The following is a 22,049-nucleotide window of genomic DNA, read 5'->3' as shown; positions in this document are numbered from 1 at the left end:
AGAGGTTTCGGACGGAACAACGTCACTGAATAGAGGAGAAAAACAAACAAACAAAATAAAGCAAAAAAAAACAACAACAAAAAAAAACAAAAAAACGAAACGATCCAGAAGAGCCTGGTCGAGTTCAGCTGACGTGAGGAGTCGGACTCGGCCTCTAGAACTCGTCGTCCGAGGTGATGAGCATGACTTTGTCGGACTTCCTGGAGCCCTTGCCGGAGCCGGAGGCGGGGCCGGCCTTGCCCCCGTTGTGCGCGGGCTGCACCACCTCCTGCGTGGACTGCTGCGTGTACTGCTGGTACGCCGGAGAGAAGTTGTGGATGGCGTCCTGCACCATGTCCCCCGGGTTGATGGTCTCCTTCAGCCCGCTGGAGATGCTCTGCATGGGGGCGATGTTGTCTGCCGGAGGGAGGGAGGGAGGAGGGGGGTCGAAATGTTTGGTTAGACCGGTGAGCTTGTGAGCTCAAGGGTTTAACAATTTGATGTAGGTGGAAAAACATGCTTCCATGCTGCGCGCTAGACGCCAGAAAAGGAAAACTCTGGTGTTTTTGTAACCAAAACATTATTATTATTTATTTTATTATTATTATCATGAGGAGTCAACCTGAGCGATTGGCACCAGAATCCTGTCAGTTGAGCCGGTATTGAGAGAATAGCGGAACAATTTAAAAGATCAATAGGGTTTAAAGCGGAAAAAACAATTAAAATAGTTTAAAAGAGTTTAAATTCCAAAACCTTTCCGGCGAAGCCGCTGAGCGGCCCGCGTGCCGCGTTTGGCTGTACTGGGTGTTCACGTGGAGCACGGCTGCGGGAAACTGGATTTAATTTCAGTGCACGTTCCTCATGTACGAGGATTTTTACTTGGCGGAATGTTGCAAGTCTATTGATCACGTTCATCATGAAACTGGAAGTGATCGATCGTTTCGGGAGTCATGAGTCGTGAGTCATCCTCTGGTCTCGATCCCAGTGCGATGACCCCAATCCGAGGGGTTATTTTCAAAATCAATCTAAGAAGTGTTGTGTTCCGTTCCGATGCAACAGTATAGAAAACTGGAGACAGGTCGACGGTTTTGTTTTTTTGTGGATTCTTTGTGGTGGTGGTGGTGGTACACTTACATAACATGAAAACTTAACAAAAAATAAAATAAAATAAAAACAATTAAAAAAAACAAAAAAACTGCTGTTGCTGCAATTATTCCAGTGGTATTCAAACTGGGATGGACCCCCCTAGTGGGGAAAATAATTGCAAGGGGGCAAGAAAATTAAAGATTAAGATAAAACAAACTTGGCCTTTAATAAATACTTCATGCACTAATTTGACATGACTAATTCAATTTAATCGAATATGTTTATTTAAAGTTTCTAATTCTAAGCGGTCTTTATTTTCAATTAGTTCATTAAATTAAAAAAAAAAAAAAAAAAAAAACACCAACCATATCACCAAGATATTTCAAGCAGCTCAGCACAAAAGAGGCGATTTTCAAGGTACTCCAATCTCTGAGGACGATATTCAAGCACCTCAAGGATCTGGCAAGAAAACCTGTTTTCATCACTAATATTATTTGGCTAAGTTTGAATAGCACTGCCTCAGTGCAATTCATCAATAGGAGGTTATGTGGGGCTTTTTCATCCTTTCGAATTAGTTGAACGAATTTGTGACGTAGCGTGTTCATATTGTGCACACGCTAAAACACTAAATTGCAGGAACATGTTTTGTTTTGGGACCCGTCACAGACAGACAGCTGTCTCCACTTTTGGACGCCCGCAGAGCGAGCTGCAAGCCGGACAGCGTGCTCCCACAGGGCCGTAGGGGGTCCAAAGCAACGAGAGAAAAAAAACAAAAAACAAACAATAAAAAATAAAAATAAAAAAAGACCCAGGGCACGTCGCCATTTTTGGGTTGCTGGCAACGCGGTCTGGTGGATGCATATGGTTGATGGTCGTGGAGGACTTAAGGCGAGGGGGGACGCGACAGCCTCCCAAATCCCTATGGACGTGCATCTTCCACCCCAGGAAAAAAATCACACAAGAACAAACAGCAAATAAAAGTGTCCAGAATAATATATTTACCTAAGAAACGTGGTGGCTGTGTGTTTGTTTTTGTGCTATGTTATGACACTAGCTGGATAATAAACCTACACTGCTCTGGAGAACAGGCAACAAGGAGAAGCTTCTTTATCACTTTACATAATGGGGTACTGGGGATTTTGACCTAGATGAGGAAAATGCGCTGAAGGGTCATTATCAAGTTAATTTCAGCCTTTATCAGCGCTTAAGGCTCCCTGGTCTTTCTGCTTGTCGGGTCGCTGAAGCCCACAGAGAGACTCCTCTAGACGCTGAGAGAGCGGCAGGACGACTGACATCCCCGCAGGAGGCTGTTCCCTCGCTTTCCATTTGTCTCTGACTTGCACCGTCGCCATGGGAACCTGGAGGTCCTCGCCGTACCGAGGCGGTGGATCCCTCCTCCTCTCCCTCCGCCCGGCGGCGCTAGCGAGCGGCCTCCCCCGAGCAGCGACGCGCGGCCCCCAAGCTGCCGGCGGCCCCTGCAGACCCGAGCACCGACGCACCCAGCAGCACCACGCCCAACACCGCGCACGGTTGGAAATGCGGACATCGCAGTTCAATACGTGAGCTGATTGATCGCTGATGACACTGCGCTCCGGCTCATACAAACTGTCAGATATTTGTTACCAGGTAATAAGAATATGAAAAGTAATGAAGGGCAAACGGGTTTCTAGTTCATGAATTAATCAAAGTTATTGTATTTGATTTAATTTTATATTTATTTTATTTGACTGAATCCCCTTACCGACACAAATAAGCACCGTGCGTAACAAGGACCTCAGCGTCAGCCTCAGCAGAGGGCGGAGTCGGGACAAGGGAACGGGGAGAGGCAGAACGGGTGGAGAAAGTTCCTTCTCCAGAGGCAGAGAGTGTGGGACAGGCTGGAAAGGATCACGCCGATTTAATAACGCGATTGCGTCCGGATCGGGGCTCGGTCCCGACTCCGTCGGCGGAGGGAGGAATCCGCCAGGGAGAGCAGGGAGACGGGGATCGAAGCGCTGGTCTCTGAGAGCCAGGAGAAAAACTAAACCGGTTTGGATTGTACGTCCGTTGTCGACACAGATACACTGCACCGGACTGCCCCTCGCCACATCTATTGCACCATCATCATGGGCATGTGTGAAAAGGCGCAAGACGGAAATGTTCCGGAATGTAGTTGCATGTGTAAATAGTGAAACTCACTAGAAAGGTTATCCCAGTAATTTACCGGGAACTATGTGGGAAACGGGCTGAAGTCAGAGCCTTCTTTAAGGATATTAACCTTCTAAAGTTGCAGCAAATGAAGGGAACTGTTTTTTTGGGCGGGAAATTTGGTAACTTGCTCACTGTGCTAGCTCAATGCATGGTTGCAGAGGGAAGCGACTTGCCGAGCTCCTGTGAAATTTGCCAGAGCATCCCATTAGCAGAGGCAAACAGACAGTTTAACCAGAACTACAAACTAGGTGGCCATATATCTCCACCCCCGCCAAAAAAAAAAAAAAAAAATGACACCCTCGGGCCAATCAGAATCGAGTATTCACCCCGACCATGGCATCAGTAAACCTACTTTTGAAACATTTAGGACTGGTTACCTGGCACTTGGTTCTTCTTTTCCTGGTAGACGGTGCAGGTGAAGGCGTATCGGAGGGCGATGGCGGCGAAGAACATCTCGATGCAGATGATGAAGTTCTGCCACCCGGCCGCCACCGTGCCGGCCCCCACCTCCTGGCCGTCGATGAAGAGCGCGTTGGGGATGACGCCGCAGCGCTCCAGGATGGCCAGCACCATTCCTAAACAGCGGCCGGATTTCACTCGTTAAATTCTAAATAACACAATGGGGTTCATTTCAAAGGCATGCATTCTAACGGGACCCCTCTGTAGAGATGGTGGACGTGGCTACGATAGGGAAAGAAGGGGAACTCAACTTTTTTGGGCGGGGGTGGGCAATTATTTTCCTTTTATTAATGATATGGTTCACTGTCTATTTCATATATCATTAATGGGTCATAGTTTTAGTTATATATTCATTAGTTTAAGTATATATTGCCATATTTTATTGCGTAGAATTAACCTTTAGGTTTTATTGCATAGTTTGACATTTTTCCATATATATATTGCCATTTTTTGATATATTCAAAGTTCAAAGTTCAGCATATTTTTATTCTATTGGTTTATCAATATTATTGCCAAATTTTTATGTGAGCCGCTGTGACGCTGAAATTTTCCTCCGGGGATGAATAAAGTATGTACTGTTATTATTTTGCAGTGGGCACCGCAAATTTTATAAGCGAAATTCTATAAGAAAGAGACTGAGCCTAAAGAATCTTTCTTACGGTTCTTTTGAAACTGACATCATTGGACAAAGTGCAGATATTTCAGGAAACTCTTTCATGAGAATGGAAGCATCTGAGAGAGCATGGGGGGCGGGGGGAGCTTCAAATGGATTACAAAGAACTTCATCATTTATTAAAAACCTATTTAACTTTTTTTAATGAAAAATATATCAATATATCAAGCCCAGTTGAGGTAAAACGGGGAGACTCGCCTTGCCAGAAGGACAGGAAGATGACGGATTTGATGGTGAGGAACTTGAGGACGGGTTCAAACGGGCGGAGCAGGTCGCTGGTGGCAAAGAAGAAGAGGAAGAGTGCGTAGAGCGCCAGGCTGACGGAGAAGTTGTAGACGATGGTGATGTACAGGTATCCTCCGGTCACACTGCAGAAAAGACATCGGGTGGAGGCAGAAATATTAGGATGAATTCGGGGCAGACGGAACTCTAGCCTCGGATGTCAATTCGGTCCAGATCACCCATTCAAGGGTTTTTCCTTTGTCTTTACTATTTCCTACATTGTAGAATAATAGTGATGACGTCAGAAGAATGGAATGACGTAGTGACCAAAAAGGTGTTGGTCGGCCAAGGCGAAGGGTGGCTACTTTGAAGAACTCAAATCTAAATTCTGCTTCGGTGTGTTTAACACATTTTTTCGGTCACTACATCATTCATATGGGTGTTTTCATAGTTCTGACGCCGTGTCCAAACGTGTTACGTTTTTCCTCAAATGGAAATACGGTGGTGAAATTACAACCGGGCCCCTAATAAATGCCAGGGGCGTGGTTGACACGTACAAACACAAGCCTGCCTCGAATACAAGGGAAAAAACTGATAGGAGCTGCGGTCCCGGTGCGGAGCTCCAAACCCAAAAAAGCAAACAAAAACAGAGTGTTTTTATGGTAGATGTAATTAATTGACTCTGTTTCCTACTGCTGCGTATCAGATCGCTTCTTGGGGCAAATGACTCGCCCCCCCAGCGCTCCAAGCAGGAAGTGCTGCTTTCAGGGCAAACTCGGAAAAATGTCATTCCCCATCGGCTACCACCACAAGGGCGACTTTTCGGGTGGACCCTGGCTCTCTCTCTTTTTTTTCGCCACCCAGACTGAAGTTTGATTTAAATTTCATACCAAAATATGATCAAATATACTTATTAAACAGAGGGGATTGGATTTAAAAGCCTGCCGCCAATACAAGTCTGCATCCAATAAAGGTGTGATACCCTTTGCAGTTGAGGTAAATAAAGGCCCTGGTCACCATTTCAGGAAATACTGTTTACATATCCACATTTTATGTTGTTCTATTACACAGATATTTAGCGGATTCAACTTAGGGCTGGATGACATAGTCTGAATAAAATAGCACAATCATTTTTGATTGACAGCTCGATACTGATAATTAATACTTTGACAATATATTTGGTGATCACTATTGGTGCTTTCATAAGATATTTATACACAAGAATCATTAGTGATGTGGATATTTTGGACAAGCAGGGAGTGGCATTGATGAGAAGATCTAGAAGAGTTGATGAAAAATACATGACTTTTGCAGAATATTTAAACAATATAACAATGACCAAAAACCCAGACGACGATATCTAGTTTCGTGATAATACTGCAGACTACTGATTTGTCATAGCGAATCGTCATGGCGTCATTGGTCCCGGGAGGTTCGGCGCACATCGTACAACCGACAGGAACTTTTGGACTTCTACCGTGACACTCAAAAAAACGCGGTTCACGTGTGCGTATTGAGCCGTAGCGGGCGTACCGATGTACTGCATTTCCTTGTCTTAGTACTTGTACTCTGTGCAAGGACAATAAGTAAAGTTGAATCTAATTGTGAGTTCACATCCTTCATTCTAGAAGGGGACACGCGGTGGCTGCTCGCCGATCAGATACTGCATGCGGAGAGAAAGCACCCGGACCCCCATCCTCCTCCTCGTCGTCCTCTGGGACTCTCACAAAGGGAAGCGTATCAGACCGTTCCCCGCGCCGGGAAACTCCGAGACACGCACCAAGGTAAGTAATAACAAGGAAAAGCTCTGGCTTATGGCCACACTCAGACGGCTTTGTTTGAAAAAGGAGGAGGCATTAAAGAGTGGCAACAGGAAAGTGGCGAAATGCACGTTTGACAAGGCTGTTACACACATTTGTATTAGTCCTTACACACGTCACACCGACTAACCTGGACCCCACGCATTTATGCCAGGTTGAGGGTTCTCAACTGCCACTGACTCAGGACTCTGTGGACTACAGGGTAGACAAGCCACGTTCGAGTTTTTAGGATAAAGTCACAACGCGCAACAACCGCATCGACTCGTGGTCGTAATTCCGCGCGTTACCGAATCGTCCAGGAACGGTGGTCATTCTTAAAACACCGTCCTTCAGGAACATTTGCACCGAACGCCAGACGGGCAACATGCAGTGACGTAAGCGCACGTTGATCGGTCCGGACGTAACCCAAGGTGTTTGGAACTTTTGCAACTTGTGCTGCGTGTGCTGCTGCCTGCAGCTATATTTATTACCACCATCATCATCACCACCACTCAGTCTTCGTCCCATGTCAGTCTCACCACTTTGGATGAGTTTAGAAACAAACACTGTCACCAAATTATCACCTATGGACTCGAAATTCCAAATGGAATTGCATGCCTGTGCACCTTGAAAATAAGGCCTCGATGGAGCCCGGCTTAGAGCTCACACACACACACACACACACACACACACACACACACACACACACACACACACACACACACACACACACACACACACACACACACACACACACACACACACACACACACACACACACACACCAAAATGGGAAATATGAGCAAAATGGGGTGTAGATCTTTAGCAGCTTATCTGATCAGGACATGGATAACCCAAAATTAAAGTTGACAGTGCGCAATTCAAATTCATAGCCTTTGTACCATTTCATCTCAAGTAATAACAGAAAAAAAAAAAAAAAGAAACGCACGCGTCAACCCAATTGCACCGTCTGTCGTTCCACATAACTGAGTTCTAAGGAGAATTAAGGGGAACTTTGTTTCAAAACCTTTGCATATCTTTTAGGGGGAAAATATGTTTTAGTTCCTCCAAATTCATTTCAACGGGTGATTGTATAGCGGTTATTGATTAGAAGGTAGTTAGAGCAGCAAGGCTGGGCTGAAGGATACACAGTATTTTAATTAAAGTATTGATTACTTAAAATCAACTAATTCTGTTTTAGAGCGCATTCCATCAGAAAGAGTGTTTTGTGTCTTATTTAGGAATTAAATGCTTTGTACACCTCCTGCTGGGAGGACGCGATTCTTTGACCATCCACAAATAATATAAAAACAAAAAAAATCATGGAAGTCATTTCCACATGTGACATGAAATCAGGTGTCCAGATATCAAGATGTGATCAGGGGATGACACAAAGAATAGGATGGAAGTAAGGAGGTGGTGCGTACTTGAAATCTCCGTCGTGGTATTTGCCAAAGGCCTGCAGGACGATGGTGATGACCGCCATGGTGGGCTTGACAACGCAGAACTGCAGCGTGGCCTGGGGAACACAGCACAACGGGGGAAAACAAACAACGACACAATGTCATCACTTGTTTCGGACGCAAACGCTTCGGAAAAAATAAAAAAAATGGAACTCCCTTTGAAATCTCCCAAAATTTTTAAAATCCTTAATCATTTTTGATTGCACGAAAACTGCACCAGACTTTAAAGGCAGCGCCGTCAGGACCATTAACTTTTGTTTGATAACCATTTTCTGCCGCTATTATAGTCTGAGCTTATACAGGTGTAATAAAACATGCCTCTAGATTTCAATGTCACTGCATTTATTGACATTGAAAATTGGAATGTAAAGATTACGATGGACTTCATTTTCCTCAGCTCTACTGTAAGTACTTCACCGCCAAATTTCCAACCCTGACTTGAAATCCTCCTTCTGTGGTTCTCCCTCCTATTAAATATGGATGCGATCATATATAGCGCGGGCGCCATTTTGATAAAACAATTACGCGATGAGGTGAAATGTGATTATTGCAAAATCTAGCTCCTGTGCATTCCGGGATACTTTAATTCAAACGAGTCGATCGCCCACGACGGCAAGTTTGAATACCTCCATTCTTTCAACAAGGCAACAGAGACTTGTTTTTTTTTTGTGTTCCCTTCCCCATGCAGGAGCTGCTGGTTTGTGTGAGGTCAGAAAAACAGGCTCCTCGTAACTTCCTCGCGTTCTGCCACAGAGCGGCGAGGTGACCTCCGATGTGATGTATTGAAGGCTGAACACATCAATTTGACTGTGGCGGCTCTAAAGGTTCCCAACAAGTGATAGATCAGGGTCGCTCGACTTCATTCGCCCCAAGGGAAAAAAAAAAAAAAGTACATAAAAGTAAGGAGCTGAGAATAATATTTACCTTTGTGATATTTTAATACACACACACATATATATGTATGTGTGTATACACACACACACACACACACACACACACACACACACACACACACACACACACACACACACACACACACACACACACACACACACACACACACACACACACACACACACACACACACACACCATTTAATCACTGAACAACATAATTATGTTTCGTAAAGCAGCAGGATAAATTAAACTAATAATTTTCTACCTCATTTATTTAAGTGCCATTGACTAATGTACCGTATTGAACCGAGGGATGAAGGATTGTCAAGTCGAGAATGCGCCGTTTACAATGAATGACTGTATTGATGTATCAGAAATAAGGGAGATTTTATTAAAAAAAAATATATATATTTTTTTAAACTATTTTATTTCCAAACATACTGGATTAAATGTACATTTCGCAGGCGTCATGTGTGTCGTTAAAGCTGTTCTGGAACATGTTGACTACGTTACAATTTGAATAACAAAACTGGTGGAATATCACAGGTTTGTAATTATGAGGTTGTTGTTTTTTTTTTTTTTTTACTTTACTACTGCTTTACTTTTTAAGTACCTCAACACAAAGGGGGCCGTTTTCAAGGTATTCCAGTACTTACATTTCAGAGGATGAAATTCAAGCACCCCAAGGACAGGGTAAGAACTCTATAATGTACAATTCCCAAACCTTTGCCAGTAATTTTATTGTTCCCACATTACAATGCAGCGGTCACCTCAAGAGTCACAGTATTATTTGTATGTTCTCACAGATGAAGAAACATTCCTCAATTATCTTTGTCCAAATAATGCCACCGGAGGCTCCCACCAGGGGCTCGCTTTGAAGTCGCTTCACCCCATACTACTGTCAGAGCTTTCAGGAATGTTGATCCTCCCGCAGTTTGAAATAAAATATGTATTACATTATCAATTATCAACGACATGGCCCTCCGTTCAATTTCCATCACGGAAAAACCGCGAGGAGAGTCACCCATCTATCTTTCAATCTAAAACTCAATAAATAATCGTTTTTTGGTATTTTTCTGTGGTTATTTTTTGGAAAAGTATCCAGCATTTCTTTTTTAAAGCCTGGGCCATTTTGAAGTTACTCAGAATGCCGAACGTAGGAAGCAGAATCATTCAGATCCGTCCATATCGATCTATCTCATATGCGCAGTTGTTTCCACAGCCAAAGGGATTCCAAACTCCCAACGCTCCCGAGCCCAGTTTGGAGTTTGGAGAGCGGAGCTCACCTGTTTGCAGAATCTTAAAAAGCCGATGGAGTAGCCCATTCCTCCCAGGCAGCAGGTGCCGTAGACGCAGCTGGACCTAAGGTAGAAAACAAATGGCATGAACGACACACAGCCCAAGCCACTGGTTGCAGACCGTGCAGGATTTTAACCCGATTCTAACGTGTCGGCAGATTTCTACCTTTAACATACCGCACAGAAACTCAACCCCCGACCGAAAAAACAAAAAAAAAACAAAAAAAAAAAACAAAATGCAATTTATTTACGCGCCCGCTCAACACGGACGGGGTCACCGGGTTTCGGCTCCGCAAACCCAAATGAGCGAAAACAAATCCAATCATAGATTCATCAAGATAGCGGTGATAGCGAGGCTCCGTGTTGATGCAGGCGTTTCTATTCAGGCTGTGATTAATCCCCGGGCGCGTGCCTACAACAGTGTGACAGCAGCGGCGCAGGAGGTTACAATACGGATCTGAGAAGGACATTCAATCGATTATAAAAAGGTGAAAAGCAACGCGGCCGCAAAGGCCAAAGAAGAACGCTCACGAGCCGTTCGGACGAGGCTACACTCCAAGCTTACTTTGATCACTGCGGCCCCGTCATTCAATCATATTTAACCCTTGTGATATGTTTCAATGTTTAACCGATGACAACTGTTTCTGTTGAAACGGCCGGTGCTATAAAAGTCACCTCAAAATTGTGAGATACGCATATTTGACCTCCTCGAAAAGTCATGATTTCAAATGATCCCCACGTCACTGACTATCATTAGTCAGATATTTCTGTTTTTTTTTTGTTCACGTAGGACAGGTTTCCCTTGTTATCACACCAATAGTTTTTCATTACAAAGCACACAAAAATATGCACTAATTAGTCATCAAACTGACCTTGATAGTCATAATGGGCATGCTTTGGTATCTGCTGGCATGTATTTACGGTCTTAAAAATGTAATGTTTGTCATGCATCTGATGAGGGGCAGATTTGCCACAATAACATTCAGAGAGAGAGAAGACAGACAGACAGACAGACAGACAGACAGACAGACAGACAGACTCTTATTTATAGTAGCTGCTAGTTCATAAATGCCTATTCTTCTTTGTGGCCAAGACTGGTGAGGCATCAAATGGGTTGCAAAGTGCTTGTAGACATAAACAAAAACATCAAGATGTCAGTGTTCTCTACATATAAATGAATGACCCCAAATTAGGCAAAGTCTAAGTATGTTAACCAGGCTTTTAGTTATGATAAACACCTACATTTGTCCAACAAATCTGTCGAACATAATACACGTGTTAAATATATTACGTAAGTGTTAGAAAACATGTGAAGAGTGGTAGAATTGGCATATTCTGCAATATGTGTATATATTGCATACATATATATATATATATATATATATATATATATATATATATATATATAAATAAACTTTCTGAGGCATCTACAGGATGAACATGCAGACACCTGGATAACTTAGTGATCCATCAAGTCATCAAGTCGTGAAACAGAACGTCAAATGACCCCACGCAGACACAGTAGCTCACCAAACTGTTTGAAAATTATTCCAGAGACATTGTTGTAGTTGTCAAAGAAGCTACACAATTAGCATTTAGAATTATCAAGTGAAAGTCTGTAGGCTTTAATTTGATAATAATAATAATAATAACAACAACAACAATTCAGCCATTTACATTTATAACTGGGAAATACTTGCAGAAAAAAAAGTCTCCAACATTGATCGACGCTATCACATTCAGAGTATATATTTTTTCTAAAACACATCATTCCAGTTTAATGTGAGGAAATGTCCCTGTATTGGCTGCCAACTGCATTGGCAGCAACGTTTTCTTTGTCATAAGAAGACAAAATGTTTCTTGGACACTAAATGACGATTATGCCAATTAAATCATCTGTATGTTTAATGGGTGACCATCGCAAGTATATACTTTATGTTCTTGACACTGATCAGATTTTGTTCAGATAACCTGTGAGACCAAAATTCGACCTAATTGGAGGAAGTGTACCAAACGCGCAACGTATTATGGGTTGCAGGCAGGGCATTTGTTTACATGCAAAGCTCATATGGACGCATTGTTCTTTGGAAAGAGGTGATCCACACAGTGTTGATGCGTTGGTACTGAGCGCTAACGTGTTTGGCAGGAACTCCGCTCGGTTGGTCTACGAAATTTCTATGCATGCTTGCAAAAGGTTTGGTTATGTTTTGGTTTATATGCCCACACACACCCCTCAGCAAATGTTGTCCCCCCCCTTTCCCCTGGTCTCTTTCTGCAGAGTGGAATCGAATCGGACCAAATGGAAAACGTATACAGCATAAATTTCACTGCAATTCGGACGGACTAATAAGTGAGAAAACGGCCAAATACATACGGTATTCCACCGAGGAGGCTCTTCAAGGGTGAGGACGCAACGGGAGCACTTACTGGATGGACTTCCCTCGGATCTCAGACATGATGGCGCTCTCTCCTCCCAGATACTCGAAGGACAGGCTCAGGAAGTTGTAAATGACAAACGCTGCAAGAGAGCAAGAAGTGAAAGACTGTCTTATTGACTTTCAAATGTGGTGTTGTGGTTGTTAAGTGTAAAAAAACCCTAAAATCTCCAATAATAACTTGGCAATAAGTAATACCTTAAGAAAAAAAAATAATAATAATATACATACATATATATATATATATATATATATATATATATATATATATATATATATATATATATAGCAAAGGTGTTGTGTGGTATGAGGTTTTATTGTTTTCAAAGAGTAAATGTCTTGCTGTGTACACAGGGGAGACTCCAAAGGTTGTGTGTGTGTGTGTGTGTGTGTGTGTGTGTGTGTGTGTGTGTGTGTGTGTGTGTGTGTGTGTGAAATCTCTCCCTAATCTTTTGTTGCTATTTAAGGAAGGCTTAAATAAAGCCAATACAGATTGTGTCTACTCAAGATAAAACTGCCTGAACTACAGCCACTATCCAAAAGGCACTGCCATCACATGCAGAGCAATGTCAACCAGCCATAAAAATCATATATATATGAATATATATATATATATAATAAATAACACACACACACACACACACACACACACACACACACACACACACACACACACACACACACACACACACACACACACACACACACACACACACACACACACACACACACACACACACACACACACACACACACACACACACACGTTGCATTTGGCGAGCCAGCCTGGCTACCTAATGTCATCGTGTTCAACACCAAAACGGTCAGTGAATGCCTCTGCACACCTAGTTTGAATGTTGTATTACAGGAGGGATCTTTTCTTAGCAACTCTGGTATTGCAAGATAATTTCTCCCTCAAAGATTTTATTTTATTCTACCAGACGTTTTCATGCGTTGATAAAGGCTAGTTTCTTTCGTCAAGATTTCAGAGGGTATCATCGTCTTTTTTTAAATTGTCAGTCATGGAATACCACTTTGTTATAATGGCAACACATCTGGCATTGACTACGAAGTATCCCATTTACATTACAGTCCATTTCATGCGGAATTTGGCTTAATATATATAAGGTAAATATAGGTATATGCAGGTAAATACGGACGTGGAGGCATAGCTCTCACGCTGATCTCTCAGGACTGTTTTTAGTAAGAAATCATTTTCCACCCAAATACAATAATCCTCCAAACGATGTGCAATTCGATGTCTGTTTGGTTTCCAGGCCTTGTTACAATCACATGGACTTGCACAGAGTAAATGAAAAGAAGGCGTAACTAAGTCCAGGCTCACGCTGATCCTCCCCTGCCTCACTGCTCCACTTCTTGGTTTCTCCTCGCAACAGGTTTAGGCAGTTTGACTTTCTCGCCTGTGTGCGGGGATCAGGTGGAGCAAGACGTGTTTGTGCTTTCCCCGCGCAGCGTGGGGAATGGCGTGATACGCCTCGTGGATGGTGGCGTAGGAGCGATCCAGACTGTTCTCCAAACTGCTTGTATTCCAGGAGTCTGTGTCTCAAATGCCCTTATTTTTTTTAACCCGTGAACGATGAGCAGAGCTGTGTTACTGCCATCCTAATCAATAACACACTTGTCTGTGACCATTCATAGGTCTGCATTGCAATCACGTGACCGTTGCGGAGACGAGAAACGCAGCATTTTTACTAACTTCTCCGACAAAAAAGGACAGATTTGGAACAAAACTGAGGACGGCATGTCGGAATTCCCCTAAATCGATGTCCGTAGATATGTCGGTTCCATGACATCCATAGACTACTGAAAAAAAATAAAAAAATAAATAAATAGGGGACTGGACCCCTAATAAAAACTGTCCAGCCAATCAATGATTAATTTCATGCTTGAGCGTCCTGCCCTGAGATGTAATAAACATTGCATGTGATTTGTACTTTGCTAATGTTAAAAAGTGCTTCGGTCGACATTTCTGCAGCACGTAGACGAAAAAAATAAAAATAAATAAAAAATAAATAAACACCAAAAGGTCCTTATGTTGGGGCCACACCTTATCAACGCGTAGGAACAAAATCCGACCCCAAACGTTGTGGCAGAGATTTAGGCGTTATAAAGGAACACAATGAGGAACATCATGAACATGATGAGGAACATGGCAGACTGTGGGAGGGGGAGCCACTCCTACACGTCGGGAACACAGTGTTTTCACACCGGCCACGCAGTGCGGACAAGCTGGCAAACGCTTAGATAAAAATATAATAATATTAATTATAATAAAATAATAATTATTATTATTTCCATTAGACATTGAGTTATTCATGCTATCTTTAGTATATCGGCGATATGGCGCTGGAACCATTAGTTTGTCTTAAAAAAAAAAAGACATTTTACTTTTTTTTTTTAATCCTTCTAATTCACTGTTAGGTGTATTTAATTAGATATTGTACATTTTTGGTTTCTCTGCTATTTTTTCAGTTATATTTGTTTATTTTCATATATCATGTATATTTGTCATTAGGTTTAGTGTACAGTACAGTCATATTTTAAACCCTATATTGAACTGTACAACCACACACACATACATTTACACACACACACACACACACACACACACACACACACTTCTTTTTTCTTCATTAAATTTTCTATTCTATTGCCTTTCAATCAATTATTTGTGCCGTCTTCGATCTAAAGGTTGGCTTTCACGGTCCTCCAACTGTTTCTCGCCTCAGCCACTCTCTTAGAGTTGTTCATATCGTCTTTCTCTGCCCCATCTCTTTATGTCACATAACCTTATGTCTTGCGTTCCCACTCCTGTTTCCCTAACATTCACCCCTTCCACAGACCGTGCTCATCAGCCTTCAACTGGACCCTCTCGGGATGTGCCCCCCGCAAACCAAAGCTTTCTCTCGCCTTTTTTCATAAAACATCTGTCTTCCCCTACGGGTCCCGACACCTTATCATTTGGCATAAATCTGTCAATCTGTGGGGTGCCCACGTCTCTGAGGCCTCTGTTATGCCTGTTTTGATGTGAGCTGCTCCGACGCTATAATTTCCCTCTAGGGATAAATAAAGTAAGTATCTGTTTTCCTGATAATAGCTCACATTTGTATATATTTTTTTAAATATTGCCTCTTTCTACCTTAAAATGATCTCCTGATGCCGCTGCAACTACGGTAGATGGACATTATTTTTGCCAAACTCAATTCATTTAGCTGTATTTTGTATTTGTGAATACCATTTGAAAAGGTGGAAGTCTTTAACAAATTACTTTACTTTAACAACTACAAAATATTGCTAAACATTACGCTAATGTCAGCGGGACCAGGGGACAAGGTCGGGGTCTCACCATTTATGGTCTGAAGTGTGTGTAGCCAAAATTCAAGTTGAAGAAATTTGAAATGGCCCTGGTCTTTTGAAATGGTGAATCCCTGTTCCCAGGTGTTGCTAGGGTGTGGCCACAACACAAGGATCCTGTTCCCACACATTGTTGATCTCACTCACTCCATAGTTTGCTGCATTCAGGCTGGAGCCATTGAGGCCAAAATAAAAACCTTCTAAAGTTACACCCCTGGAAGAGCTTTCCAGGCAAACAACAATCCACACCAACATGATATCAAGTTCACCTTCGAAAAACAAAACAAACAAACAAAAAAAAAAAAAACCCACAAACCCGGTCAGTGTTTTAAAGCTTTTCTACTTGCAGCCGGGTGTATTTAAGCATTTTGCTAAAATACACCCGCGACGCTTCTCGAAAAGCCCTGAACTTCTAGGCACCGGCACTGCGCGGCTCACCTTCGTAGCAGTCGCGGACGGAGTCAAAGTAGACGTAGTACTGGTCGTTGCTGATGAAGAGCAGACTGAGCCAGGAGTCGAAGGCGTAAACGGGCACGATGAACAGGATGCGAATGATGTAGCGCTGCTCGTTGGGGACGGTGTAGGAGCGAAGGTGTGTGTAGATCTGTCAAACGGGTAAACAAAAAAATAATAATAATAATAAAAAAAAAATAAAAAAAAATGCATAACAGACATTCTCTTGCACTCTAATCTAATCGGTCCTTGGCTACTAAAAGCTCAAAAGGTTGCTCCACCCAAAAGGTAAATTCTGTGTAGAAGTTGAAAATGAATTGACGCCGCCACCGCAGATGTTTTTAATTTCCAAATATACGGGAACTAACTGACTAACTGGGTCATTAAAAACAAATGAAAACCACCTGAGCGTCGGTATTCATGCCTTTCTTAAATGCTGCTTTGGTTCAGAGACTAACACAAAAGCTCATCATTTTGAACAATTCCTCGCTGTAAATATCTCACAAGGCGGCAGCTAGACATTTCATTTGAATAATAATAAACTTTTTTGAAATTTTGAGTAGGAGGGAGGGACCTATGGAAGTATTTCCATTGGTGTCCAATTAAGATCATCAGAACATCCCATTTTGAAATCGATTTTGAAAAACGACGTATCGTGTAACCATGTGAAATAGATAGAATAAATGTAATGCCGGACTATATCAAAATCAACAATTACTTATCAATACGATATTTGCTTAAAAGGATTTCCAACCAAAAATTTAAAATGATGATTGTGTGTATAGGGCCTATATCTAGGATGAACATTCACACAATATAATTAAAAAAAAAGTTGATACCATAGAATTAAAGAGAAATGCACATGCAGTGAAGGCAGTGAGACAACTGAGATTACAGGATTAACCGCATGTGCAAACACAGCGCAGCAGGTTTTCGAACATTTAGAGCTTGGGGGGATTATTTCAAACTTTTCAACTGGATTTGGGGGATAGTATGTGCAGTAAAGCATCCAACCTGAGAAAGAAACCTTGAGGATGACTCTGGCGACACCAAGAGAATGGGAGAACTAGAAGGTTACATAACATAACCAGAACTGAAACAATGACATACTTTGATTTACATTACATGTAAGTAACCAGAGCAGGCGGGTGGAGTTTGGGGGAGGTTAAATGGTATTCAGGCAAATGCACATAAGGATTTGCCATTAGTTGTTCACTTCAAAAGCACCGCGATAGTGTTTTTAAACGAGGGGAGAGACTGAAGTGGAGATGTAAATGAGATGCTGGCTTTCAGAAAATGCCGAGTTCAGGTCGCACTTTATGGTCTCATGGGGGGAATAAATAAAAATTTGGAGCAGCAAAGATGGAGATGGGGTAAAATGTGTACATAGAAAATCTGAAAAAAGCTGAATTAGTCCTATTCACATGGTTTATTATACTAATGAGGAAAAGTCATTATGTTCATAGCGACTGCTGTAATTGCATAATACCTATGCTGCACCTCTTAACTTGCACTTGCTTCCACAGGAAAATAAAACATTTTAAGTCGTTCCCTTGTAGCAGCGAGGGACACTAGAAGGAACTAGAAGGCCAGTTTTTAACGCAACGTGATTTAGGGCGAAGGGAATATCAATACACCGCAACAGACAGTCTATTGCTTGGAAAAGCCCCCTCCATATAACGCGATGTTGCTTCCCCGCTGTTTAACATCAAATATTAAATCAGCTGTGACATTGCCATTTGATAGTAATGAGAGGCAAAGCAGAGCTGGCACATAAAACTGGGTGACAAGGTTGGGGGCGTTGTGCGGGGACAGGCGGAGGGAGCGAGCGGCAGCCAGGAATTATGTTTTGGGGTGAAACGTATCAAAGGAGTCAGGTGAAAGGATCGCAGCGAGCAAGCCAGCAAATAACAAGAGCTATAGCGCAGACAGGAGTCTGTTATCCTCCTGTGTTACTTTTCCTAATTCTCACTCTAACCGGCACACATTCTTATTAATTGTCATCACAGAAAAAAAAATAAAATGGGTGTAATTATAACATTATGTGTTACCCTATGTTAATAGGACTAAGGTAATATTTCTTGGGAGACATACTCTATAGATTCATTTTTTTACACTATAACCCAGTCCTTCTTGGCAGTATACAAAACTAAAACTTTGTTTTCTACAGTAGCCACAGCTTGGTATAGACCAGCTTGCAACCTATTTAAAGAACAAGGCCATTTGTTGGTAAACCCTCAGGACCACCATTGTGCTGGAGGCTGACAACATCATTAAATGCCCATTACAGGGTGCTGACCACTGTGATGGTGAAGCTGTGATGTATTTCAGCTCTCATGAGATGTGATGCAGAGTGGAGACTGATGTCCTCTATTTTGTCTAAATGGCGAGTAAAAGCTTTGGCTTTCCAGGCTCCGTTCTGCCGATGTGAGAAATGCAGAGCTGAATGCTAGATAATGGCTTCGAGCCCAAATAACCTCAGCAGGATTTACATTACCAAACATCGACGACAAAAAAACAAAACAAAAAACAAAACAAAAAAAACCAAAAACATGAAAATGCAACTTTTATTATGAAAATGTATTCCTGGATTTCACACTTTATTAATCCCCCAGGATTAATAAAGTGTTCTTTTATAAAACTATTCTAAAACAAAAAACAGTCGGGCAATTGGGAAAAGTGCTTAAAAGGGTAAGTTCACAATTTTTCAACCCAGCCACTATTATAATTGGTATAATGCAGATTGGTTTATAGCTATAATTTATGGGAATGAAGCAACATCTTAATAAGAAAAAAAGAAGAAAAATAAACGTTTCCTCTAACGCGTGTATCAAATCGAGACACACAAACGCACAAAACATGCAATAGGAAGAATCCACCCACCGGGAAAAATGAGCCCCACTCTGGCAACACACTGTAAAGAGGCCGAACGGCCATTGTCTGTCTGTGATTAGCATTCACGATGTGAATGCAAAATTCCAATCTTTGGACGTAGAGTCAAAAAGATGCACCAGCAGCATTCCAAAACCAGCCCCGGAGGCCATTTTCTTTTTTCGCTGTGCACCCAGCTTGCCTGAAGCAATGCTGCCACATGCACCTCACCCCATGGCCACTCAAACGAGTGTTTATGAATAATAATAATGTACATTATACTTTATTTATCCCCATGGGGGAATTAGTTAGCTGCATCTACCCATCCTTGTATCGGATGTATCCGGGAGCAGCGGGCTGCCACCCACACGGCGGCGCCCGGAGAAAGCTAAATTACTCCCGACACATCTCGCTCTCAGAAATCACTCAAATAAGGCTGGTTTGGAGTCCAGACCACAGTTCACTTTGTGTTCAATTATCAAGGTAAAAGTGTGTGTAAGTCAATGTCACCCAATTAGAATGCTGCAGTAAAAGTATTGAATGGACTTGCAACCGTGAATCAGATTCTGACTGTGTGACCAGGTACTCCAACATTTATCACCGACAGTAAAATAACTTGCTGCAAAACTACCTCGAAAAACCACATAAACATAGATAAACATGAATCAAAATATCTATCCATCTTTTTTTTTTTTTTAATCAAATAATCAGTGAGTGGTGTAATATATTAAAACCTGACTCATACGTTGTTTGTCACTGCTTATTATATCAAGCTTTTGTAAGATGTCTGTTTGGGTTGAGGGGGCTGCTTGTACTACTCGTTGAGTGTTTGCCAGCATTTTGCGCTGAATTACTTCATTTTACAATCATTTTATGGGAGCAAGTGAATCTAATGTGGAATTGTAGATATCATTGAAAAGATTGAGAAGATGAATTGACTACCACGCACAATAAGAACATAACAGCAGAGAGGCCGTGCTGGAACACAGAGCAGCAGGGGTGACTCCAGTACCAATTGGTTTCTCCGCTGCACCTCACTGTATTCTCCACACTTGATAACATGCATGCAGGCAGGCAGGCAACATCTCGTGCACCGGCGTTTACAAATATAAGACGTGACAATTTCCAAAAATAACCCCACCCCAAAAAAGAAAGAGGGCTCACCTGATGGCAGGTTATGAGCAACGCAGACCAGACGAATATCCCAGAGAGGCCCTGAGCCGCCAATGTGTTTAAAAACATCTGGTCCTCAATGATGGACCCATTCCCCGTCCGAATAATGGTCATGTTGGAGACGTCCGACTTGTCTGGGAGAATGGGCGCCGACAGGTGGATGATGGAGTCGTCCAGGCTTCGCGAATCTACTGCTTCCACAGAGCCGTTCATCTGGAAGTAAAAAAAAAAATAAAATATAAATGAGTAAACATTGACTCTAAAATGCACAGGTTAGGTGGTCTCAAACTCAATGACCTGGGGGCCTCTGGCCAAGTTGTCTTCCTCTGGGGGGGGGGGGGGGCCGTGTTGAACTTCAAGGGAAAACTGGCCTGTTTTTGTTTTTTTACCTGTTTTGTTTTATTCTCCTGCACATGAGTTTAATTTCCTCGTAATCCTGTTGGAAATCTCTCTCTTAGGATCTATTTAATTCTGTTTGATTAAACATCATAACTTGAAAACAATACTCGCGGGGCCAGATTCATCAGTATCACTATCGCCATGTAGCCAACCAAATGAAATTGTCTCGCCGGCCAGATGTGGCCCGCGGGCCTGTAGTTTGAGACCCTTTTAGGTCTTTTAGTGTCAGATTGAATGCTTTGACTTCCAGTGACGGAACGTAAGCACTTACCGGTAAGTGCATTATTCGTTTTCCTCAGACGTTCAACTTTTACCCAATTCCATTTCGAAGCGAAGAATCTGTACTTTCTACCATCTACTACTGTACATTAAGTTTGATAAAAATAAAAATCTATCTGGATCCAGCAAACTGTCGATTTAGCATTTAATATTCGAGATGAACTGGCTACATATCCTTGTGAATTACTATGACGTCACCTATACCATTTTTTTTTTTGAACTATAAATAGTAATAATAATAATAATAATAATAATAATAAGGATATGCATGGGCACGTATCTGCAGAAATAAAAAAAAGGGCTCCGTGAAAGGTCATACCACATTCAAGGCTCTGTTGCGTCACAGGCGCAGGGAAATGACGGGGACTTTTCCCTTGAAATACTTGGGCACGCTTTAAGAGGGAGGACGTGTGCGCTCATTGTGGAGGCACAACATGTCGGCGTGGCGCTGTCGGTCGCGCCGGAGTCGTTCTACGCGAGAATGTTTTCCCACTTTCACCTCAACACAACAGCCCCGAGCACTCGTTGCGGCGTGCGCTGCTTAGACCAGCGACAGTAAACAGCGTTGGAAGAGGTCATCTCACCGGGGAGCTTACCGCACCGAGGACCAATACCAACTTATCGGCCCAAAAAGGGGGCGAAGACACTAGACTTGTTTTTTTTACTTTTAAAATCACATGATTGTCGTCGAAACGCCCTTGACGCCCCTCCACCCTTAAGCCTTTCAACCGTTTTCCGTTTGAAACGACGACGCGGAGCTCACCTCAACCACCGGTGTCGCGGACTTGAGACAGTTGGTGCGCTTTACTTTGACGGTTTTGTTTGGGGGGGGGGGTTAAAAATCTCAAACTATCTTCTAGTTTAAAACAACAACAACAACAACAACAACAACAAAACAAGTCAAGTAAAGTTTAAAAAAAAAACCGGCCTATTCGATCACCGTTTCAAAAATGTAGAGACGCACGGCGAAGCGGCGTCGGCCGTCGGCGACTTCCTCGT

General features: G+C 42.4%; 1 protein-coding gene across 1 annotated transcript; it reads right to left on the bottom strand.

Moving 5' to 3' along the window:
- Positions 1–41: 41 nt before the first annotated feature.
- tmem184a (transmembrane protein 184a) lies at positions 42–20,585 on the bottom strand (the record flags this gene model as incomplete). The annotated part of the gene is made up of 8 exons (XM_080009866.1): positions 42–396; positions 3,633–3,830; positions 4,586–4,755; positions 7,836–7,927; positions 10,054–10,129; positions 12,493–12,583; positions 16,314–16,479; positions 20,364–20,585. The coding sequence occupies 8 exons, from the start codon at positions 20,583–20,585 to the stop codon at positions 155–157; spliced, it is 1,257 nt and encodes a 418-aa protein (XP_079865992.1). The 3' UTR covers positions 42–154.
- Between the last annotated feature and the right edge of the window lie 1,464 nt (positions 20,586–22,049).

The sequence above is a fragment of the Zeus faber genome, assembly GCF_960531495.2.
Source record: "Zeus faber genome assembly, chromosome: 11".
Lineage (NCBI taxonomy): Eukaryota > Metazoa > Chordata > Actinopteri > Zeiformes > Zeidae > Zeus > Zeus faber.
This window is presented reverse-complemented; position numbering and strand designations above follow the sequence as displayed.